At 43.5% G+C, this 9,051-nt stretch overlaps 1 protein-coding gene across 1 annotated transcript in view; it reads left to right on the plus strand.

Moving 5' to 3' along the window:
• Window positions 1–8,185, plus strand: part of LOC104543558 (serine/threonine-protein kinase MRCK beta-like) — a gene marked incomplete at both ends in the record, with an annotated part of 19,027 nt that extends 10,842 nt beyond the window's left edge. The window contains 9 exons of the mRNA XM_010188200.1: window positions 886–1,128; window positions 2,697–2,807; window positions 3,087–3,331; window positions 3,502–3,607; window positions 4,156–4,280; window positions 4,976–5,081; window positions 7,276–7,424; window positions 7,923–8,017; window positions 8,106–8,185. Of these exons, the coding sequence (XP_010186502.1) occupies window positions 886–1,128; window positions 2,697–2,807; window positions 3,087–3,331; window positions 3,502–3,607; window positions 4,156–4,280; window positions 4,976–5,081; window positions 7,276–7,424; window positions 7,923–8,017; window positions 8,106–8,185 (1,260 nt within the window). The remainder of the gene's footprint in view (window positions 1–885; window positions 1,129–2,696; window positions 2,808–3,086; window positions 3,332–3,501; window positions 3,608–4,155; window positions 4,281–4,975; window positions 5,082–7,275; window positions 7,425–7,922; window positions 8,018–8,105) is intronic.
• Between the last annotated feature and the right edge of the window lie 866 nt (window positions 8,186–9,051).

Here is a 9,051-nt window from a genome sequence, read left to right on the forward strand (position 1 = left end):
TCCCAGGTGATGGAGGATAGAACAAGGGGAAATGGCACCAAGCTGTGCCAAGGAAGGTTCAGGTTAGAGATAAGGAGGAAGTTGTTTACTGAGAGGGTCGACAGAAGCTGGCACAGGCTGCCCAGGGAGGTGGGGGAGTCACCATCCCTGGATGTGTTTAAAGAGCGGGTAGACGAGGTACTTAGGGATATGGTTTAGGGGGTAGACAGGAGCGGTTGGACGTGATGATCTCAGAGGGCTTTTCCAACCGAGCGATTCTGTGATTCTGTGTGATTCTGTGATATATATAAATATATATGTATGTACACACACATATATATGCACAGCTATATATATATATACAGACACACACATATATATATGAAAGAGTTAATAGAGCTAAGTCACTGCTCCAGCTTGAGCCCACTTACTCTTTGCAGTAGCAAAAGGTCAATTAAAGCCCCTTGGCCAGTGCACATCTATTCTGTTGTCTAGTTCTGATCTTACTTCCTCCCCCAAAATGATTTTATGTAGAAAATCAAATTTGTCTTTCAGCCTTGTTAATTTTTGTTAACTGCTTGCCGTAAAGGAGAGAGCTTTTATGCTTTCAGTTAAAGCATTAGAGCTTCACCGTTTATTCTAAGGAATTTTCCTCAGTTGTCTGAAGAATTTCGCCAGATTTGCTGCAGCATCGCAGTGCTGGTGCAGGACATTTGATGGCTCCTCTGAATGTGCTGTCTGCTACAACATTTCTTTAAAAGAAGATTACTGTTGGTGGTAATCTGAAATCAAGTTATTTAGAAGTGTAATAGTTTAAGTTATTTCCACTTCCTTTCTTCTTGGAAAGAATTTATGGAGTTCAGATGACTTTTAAATGATTATTTTTTTTAATGTTATTTCAACCAGCAACTCGTGGAAGCCTCAGAGCGACTGAAGATGCAATCCAAAGAGCTGAGGGATGCCCACCAGCAGAGAAAGCTGGCGGTGCAGGAGTTCTCCGAGCTCAGTGAGAGGATGGGAGATTTGCGCTCCCAGAAGCAGAAGCTGTCCCGCCTGCTTCGCGACAAAGAGGAGGAGGTGGAAGTGAGCATGCAGAGAATTGATGCCATGCGGCAGGACATCCGTAAATCCGAGAAGATCCGAAAAGAGGTAGCTTGATAAAATACCTTACAGTAACATCTTTCAGCTGCCACTTATCCAGTAGCTCATGTGTGGCTGCATGGAAAAACTGGGGCTGTTAACAATAATTTAGTTTAGCCATGCGTAAGATATTGCCCCAAGGAAATTGCCCTGGGAATTCTTCCATATAACTTAAAATAAAATCTTGAATTTGTTTCCAAATGTTATAATAATGATAACAAATATTTTACTGATATATATATATATTTGGAAATAAACCAGATACTCACTCATTTTAACCTGGAGCAAACTGTTCTCACCATATGCCCTTCCTAGTTCCTGCATTTTGACTCTTGCAAACTCTGGCTCATAGGAAACTTCAAGTCTTGATGTGCTTTAAGGTTGGAGTATTCTAACTTAATTTCTTTCTTCAACTGCGTTTTTCTCTTCAGCTGGAGGGAGGAGTAGTGATACAGACTAAAGAGGTGGTTTCCCTTCCTCTGCACTTAGTCGTTGCAGAGAATGTCTGTAATATCTTTAAGCAAGGTAATTTCCAATTAGTATTCTAGGCAATTTAGGGTTTTACATAGATGAAGTGGATAACCAGGAGAGGGCATTAGCAGCAGCTATTGTGGTTAACCCAGAGTGTTTTAATCACTGAAAAATCAGCAAATTATATGTATTTTCTGGGGGAAGAGGAATTCAAGAGCTTTCTAAGCACTGCTAGAAAGCTTCAAGCAAATTGAAGGGCAGTCCGTGAAAATGCAGTAAGAGATGAAGTTTCTCAGATTTTACATCCTTGAATAAGAAGTGGTAGTTAAATGGGACAGGCAAAAGGCTCTGGTACCATATTTTACGAGCAGGGCTGTGGTACCTCGTCTCTATTTCAGGATGCAGCAGGCGTTCAGGTGGTGTTGCTTATTCAGGGAAATATTTCATGCGGGAATTTATATCCCCCCTGTCTTTGTTCTTACAAATTCTCCTGCTATCCCTGTCCCAGCAGCCGTATCAATCTCCTGTTCAGAACATAGGCTACGGGGTCATTACCTTGGCGCACAATTCGCAGAACAATCCTTCTAAAAACAACTTTGGTTGAATTCAAATACAGAAAAACAAATTCACTCTTCCTGTCAGGTTTTTAAACTCTGCTTGAATTGCAGCAGTTGCCTTAATTGCTGCTGAAATGTCTTTCTGGTAAAGTTTCTGAAGTTGATAAATGGATGATCAAGCTTATTTTGTTCCAGAAACGCAAAGTAAAAGTGTTCAGTGGTTTTATTTATATTCTATTGTAAAATATTTCAAGTATTTTGCAAGAATTTGGCTCCAAGGTTGGGATTTTTAAGCTGCCTTAGCAGACAGAGGCATGGAGCTGACCTGTAAATGCGAGATGCTTTCTTCTTTCACAACTGCAGTGACTTCCTGATGCCATTTCCTTCTCATAGCATTAATAAAAGCTGTGTAGTTATCTCTGCACGTGGTGTAGTTCACGTCAGTCCAAAAAATCATCTGTAAAAGCTCATCTGTATGGAGGAGAGGAAGCAAATGACACCGATAGCACAATCTTGGGCTGAAGTCACCTGAAATTACTCTCGTTGCAGCTGGAAGCCCAACTTGAAGAAGCCGTAGCAGAGGCATCGAAAGAGCGCAAGCTTCGGGAGCACAGTGAGGTCTTCTCCAAACAGCTGGAAAATGAACTGGAGGCTCTAAAGGTTACGTATTTTTTCTGATAATTTTTTACTCATTAAAGGAGCTGCAATAGTTTTGTTTATTCAACTGCTGATACCTGCGGGAGTCTTAAAAACAACATTACTAGAAGCCTGACCTAACCTGATCAGACTTATTTGTGGGGGTTTTTTTTACTTGAAGTAGAAATTCGCTGAGAGAAACATTTTTCCAAAGTGCCACCAATTGGGCAATTTTAAGTTTAAATGATGTTCCCAAAATGTAACGATCGTGGTCTCTTCCTGATGGTTTCTCCCCTCTCGCAGCTGAAGCAGGGAGGCCGGGCAGCGGGTGCCACACTAGAACATCAGCAGGAGCTTTCCAAAATTAAGTCCGAGCTGGAAAAGAAGATCTTATTTTATGAAGAAGAGTTGGTGCGACGAGAAGCGTCCCATGTTTTGGAAGTGAAAAACGTGAAAAAGGAGGTCCACGATTCGGAGAGCCACCAGCTCGCGCTGCAGAAAGAGATCATGATACTGAAGGATAAATTAGAGAAAACAAAGCGAGAGAGGTAAGCTTTAGGGGCCTGATTTATTAATTCTGGATTTCTTTTTTGCACATACTGCATTGCATAGGTGTCTGTGCATGGTGTTATTCCACCCTAACTGTTTATTCCTTTTGGAGAACCCATTTACAGGCTCAGCAGCGTTTTAAGTGTTTGTTTCTGTTTCTTGTCCTTAGGCACAGCGAAATGGAGGAAGCAGTGGGTTCGATGAAAGAGAAATACGAGCGTGAGAGGTCGATGCTTTTGGAAGATAACAAAAAGCTGACGACAGAAAACGAGAGGGTAAGGATTTTAGGAAGCATTTTAGAGCAAAACAGAATTCTTTGTTGCTTTCTGCTGTTGAAGTTGTCGCTGGTCAGAACAGATCTGGGAATGTTCAGGCAATATCTGAATAAAACAAATGGGGTTTTCTCCATGTAAATGTCAGATCTGGCTGAACAGGAACTTTAGCAGCTCAGCAGGGCTCTCTGTGGGGTTGGTTCCCACAGCTCAGAGGGCACCACCTTCTGATTTCTTCATGAAGGCCAGCAAAGCCAGCCTTCCCGACAGCTTGCAGTTAAACCTCTTTCCTCTCAATGACTTTTACACTTGGTTTTTCTTCTCCTTTGTTCTGGATGGGTTTGTGTCACCTGCCAATATGTTCTTTGCTCAGGAGCTGGTCTCCAATCCCCAAAACAACCCCAATTTCCATTTCTTTGGTCTGTGTTGGAGCTTCCAGACAGCCTGAGGTGGTCCTGTTTGTTCCAATCCTGTAGGTGTATAGACATGAACATATGTGAAAAGTCCGAAACGGACATAAACCACAAATGAATTTAATCTTTTTGTTTCAGCTCTGCTCCTTCGTGGACAAGTTAACAGCACAGAACAGACAGCTGGAAGACGAGCTCCAGGACCTAGCAGCAAAGAAGGAGTCTGTGGCTCACTGGGAAGCTCAGATTGCTGAAATTATTCAGTGGTAGGTGCTGCTTAGGGATCCAGATGGCCGCGTTCAGCGTTTGAAATACGGATTGGCTTCTCTTTTAACGTATAGCCAGGCCCTTTCTGTGTGTCTGGGATCAACGTAAGCATTGTACATTGATTAATTTTCATAAATTCAACCAGGAAGATGGTCATGATTTAAAACTATTTTCAGCATGTAAGACATTTGGTCACCTATGTATGTGTCCTGCTCTGCTGGCCGAAGCTGAATGTTGTTGCAGGCTGGGCCTTGCATAGCAGTGCTTTTCAGTTAGGTTTATTTCTAGTTTCTGGCTAATACTTATGCTTGAAAAGGCATTTATTTCAGCTAGTGAGTGGAGGGGGCTATGGTGAAGGGATTCATAGGCTGCAGGTATCTGCCCTTCCAGAAGGACTTGCCCTCGTAAAGATTGGGCAAGAATATACAGATCATGTTGCAAACCATAACCATGATCTCTGCACAACTGGTGGTGAAAGGGAAGCTTGGGTTTCCCTAGCAACTGCCACAATCAAGAGCACCAGATAAAAGCAAAATCTAAAGCAGGCAAGCTAAGATGTATTCAGTTTTCTGTTGCTGGCAGAGTTTTCCCTGCTCTGTCCATTTCTGTTATGTCCCTAAATCCAGCGCAGACATTGATTACTTGGTGGTGCAGTGTTTGGTGTTAAGTAACTGGGTTTTGTGGTTCGCACCAGGGTGAGCGATGAGAAGGATGCTCGTGGCTATCTCCAAGCATTGGCTTCCAAGATGACCGAAGAGCTGGAGTCACTGCGGAGTTCCAGTCTGGGGTCACGGACACTGGTAAGAGCAGAGCAACAGTTTGGGCTGTTCTGGGGATGTCCAAGATGTCTTCTTAGATGTCTAAGAAGCTACATTTTTAGTTTCAGCTGTTTATAATCAGAATTCTTTTCAAATCCTCTGCTCTGCTTTCTAGTTTCTATCTGTCTTGTGAAATGCATCCAGGTAATCTGACCAGAAGTTGAGAATTACCAGGCAGAAAAGGACCTGGGGTGTTGGTGGCAGCAATGCCCATGAGCCAGCAATGTGCCCTTGAGCCAAGAAGGCCAAGGCCATCGTGGGGTGGATGAGAAGGGGTGGTTGTAGGGCAGAGAGGTTCTCCTGCCCCTCTGCTCTGCCCTGCTCACACCACAGCTGCAATCTTGGGTCCAGTGCTGGGCCCTCAGCTCCAGAAGGACAGGAACTGCTTGAAAGAGTCCAGCAGGGCCACAGAGATGCTGGAGGGAGTGGAGCATCTCCTGCTGAGGAGCGGCTGAGGGAGCTGGGGCTCTTGAGCTTGGAGCAGAGGAGCCTGAGGGGTGCCCTCATTCCTGGGGATCCATTGGGAAAGGGCAGTGTCAGGAGGAAGGAGCCAGGCTCTGCTCTGGGATGGCCAATGCCAGGACAAGGGGCAATGGTCCCAAGCTGGAGCACAGGAGGTTCAAGCTGAAGATGAGGCCAAAGTTTGTGAGTGTGAGGGTTCTGGAGCATGGCCCAGGCTGCCCAGAGAGGTTGTGGAGTCTCCTTGTGTGCAGACACCCAAAGCCCTGGCCGTGTTCCTGTGTGACTGCTCTGGTGATCCTGCTCTGGCAGGGGTTGCACTGGGGGAGCTTTCCAGGTCCCTTCCCACTCTTCACATTCTGTGATTCTGTGATTACAGGGACCAGTTGTTTCATATTAATATCTGCCATCACAAACAGTACAGAGGAGAAACAGTAGCTTAAACCATTAAAGGGGAGTGCAGACGTGTACCTCAACACATTAGATGCAGTGAATAATTTTAATTGCCCTTACAGTGAGATAACAAAGTGAAGGTTTTTTTTGTGCATAAGTATTTGGTGGTTGATATTGGTGAGATGCTGAGAGCATGTCACTTTATTTACATGCAGGACAACGAGACCTTTATGCCGTGATTTCCCCGTACAGTTGTAACATGAATTCCCAAAAAAATCTGCAAAATAGAAGAGCCTTCATGGTTTCAAAGACGAAAACAGTGTTTTGCCTTGGCAGGTACTGGGTACCTGCATTAGGAAAGGGAGAGCCCTGTGCAGCTCTGTATGGAAACCCACGTCCCGAGCGATGCCAGGCGGCACAGTGCCATGCACAGACACGATCTGCTCTGGTTTAGACTGATAAGAACTTATTCATCTCTTGCAAATAATGAGAGAAAATAAGAGAAAGTTACCACTTCCTATGAGCTCACATTTGCCTACGTCATAAAGGAAAAATTACATTGTTGAGAGGTTTAATAGAAAGAAAAATCCGATCAAATGCAGTTGGTGTTTTCTTCTTGGCTACTGCCAGAATAAGGAACACTGGTTTTTCATATTGCAACTGGTTTTGTAACTTCAGCAGAACCTTGGCATTAGAAAATGCCTGTTGTTTGCAAGTTCATGTGAGAGAGATCCGTTACGGTATATCAGAAATGTAGTCCGCTCTGAAAAATGCTTGGAAAAGGTCGACAAATGAGCTTGTGAGGGTGGTAGAGCAGCGTGTGGTGTGTGCAGCAGCGTGGCTTATGCCTCTTAGCAAGCGTAAGAGTTGTTTAGGCAGACATCATAGGTATCTTGAGTATCTCGAGACCCAGATTATTTCATGTTCTTGTGTTTTCGCCACTCTTAGCATCTTTTAAATTAGTGTGCTTTGCATTAAATATTTACATTCTCCTCGTGTTTGAAAGGGCAGGATGTAACTGTGCAAGTTTTATCCTCTTTTCTAGTTTGGATGATGAAAACCCATCCATTTTCAATGGCTTTTCTCAGCCTGACTTTCATGCTCAGTGTTCAGCATTTGGGTTTTCAACCATTACAGAAATTGCTCACGACTTCACTTTTGTGTAACAAAATACCCACTGATTTCCCGGTAGCGAGCGTACTGCCCGTGTCTAATTAAAAAAACATTGTCTGAACCAGTCTGAAAGCTTTTTGATGTCTTTGAACGGGAACAGCGATACCTTTAGAGGTAGTTGATGCTAATGTGCAGTAACTCACTGCAACAGGACCCGCTCTGGAAAGTGCGGCGCAGCCAGAAGCTGGATATGTCGGCGCGGCTGGAATTGCAGTCTGCTCTCGACGCCGAAATTCGTGCCAAGCAGCTCGTGCAGGAAGAGCTCCGAAAAGTTAAGGATGCAAACATCTCTTTTGAGAGGTAAGAAGGGCTTTGGGCCTGGTTGGGGTTTAATGCTGAATAAGAGCTTCCTTAAGTTGGGCCTGTAGGGCTGGGATGTTGGACTTTGCCAGAAATATCTTGTGCTACAGATTACGCATTTCTGATGTTGTCAAATATTTAAGTTTATTCAAGTAAACATTTCACATTTATTCAGGTAAACATTCCACATTTAGTACTGCCATTAGGATGATTCTATTTGGCAGATACCTGCAGTGATAGCAGGGCTCTCAAATACAGTTTTCACTCTCTAGTCAAGCAGTGAGAGAACCCATTCAGGGGAAAAATGAAATTAATCAGCCTTTAAAACAAAATGTCAAAAAGCCACCACCAACTCTCAAAAAAAAACCCCTCAAAAACCCCTCCAAAGCATTTTCCAAAGCTGTGAGGTGTAGGAGCAGAAGTGAACAACCCTGTGCAGTGCCATTCCTGCCTTTGAGGTGTCTCAGGTTGGGTTTTGATCGTGTCGTGTTGCTTCAGTAAATTAAAGGAATCGGAAGCAAGAAACAGGGAACTCTTGGAGGAGATGGAAGGTTTGAAGAAAAAACTGGAAGAAAAATACAGAACAGATTCAGGTAATTCAAGTTTCCTGTGTTTTGACAGAGCTCTGACACCAGCTGCGATGTTGCCTTTTAACTAAACCTGTTCTGCTTTGGGTTTTAGGTCTCAAACTTCCCGACTTTCAAGATTCCATCTTTGAGTATTTCAACACCTCTCCTCTTGCACGTGATCTGACTTTCAGAGTGAGTTATTGCCTAAAACGACGATGAAAACGTGATAGCCCAATTGTATTTTTACTACATAGAAGTAATGCTTGGGCACCGTATGGCAGGCTTGGGTCTGGCATATTGGCCACATCAGCGTGATGCAGATTTGGGTGTCCAGTAGATGTCCAATTGCTTGGCATTCTGTAGAGAAGCTGACACCTTTGTGAAATATTCCCAGAAGTTCACATTCATTATTGCCCATTCTAGCTGCTTTGTTTAGGTTAATCTCAAACATTTGGCTGGATCATACGTATTCAGGGGTTTTTTTTTGGAAAGGCTGGCACACCCTGTTACAAATTAGGGATTAAATGGTTTGCGGTTGGAAGCTGCTGGCAAAATATTTAGGCAGTTCAAGGAGTGTTCAGACAGATATGTAAAATTGTTGGCTGCGGGTCTTAATGGAGTGAGTGGAGTCAAAGGAACTGGGAAGAGAATCAGAGGACGCGCAGATGTTGGTGTAATGGGTTTATCGTGGCGCACCCTCTGCTCCTTCGAAAACAAATCATACACATCACAGCTCCAAAGGTTTGTGCCTTCCCAGAGGAAGCAGCTGGTAAATGGAACATTGACTCACATTTCCTTTCTTCATGAACTCTTGGTCCGTGGAGATTTTCTGGGATGGTTTTGGGTTGGTTTGGTTGGGTTTTTTTGCAAAACATAGTTTAGGATAAAACCAAGAACTGGAACTGGAAAGAATAATGTGGTTTGTTTGTGGAGCTGAGTTCAAGGGGCTCAGGTTGAAACCCTGATTTTATATCTGAAATATATCAATATATACTGTACATATATATAAAATACATGTGTGTATATATATATGTAGTATATATGTGTGTATATATAAT

This window comes from Mesitornis unicolor, unplaced genomic scaffold, assembly GCF_000695765.1.
Source record: "Mesitornis unicolor isolate BGI_N332 unplaced genomic scaffold, ASM69576v1 scaffold6607, whole genome shotgun sequence".
Classification (NCBI taxonomy): Eukaryota; Metazoa; Chordata; class Aves; order Mesitornithiformes; family Mesitornithidae; genus Mesitornis; species Mesitornis unicolor.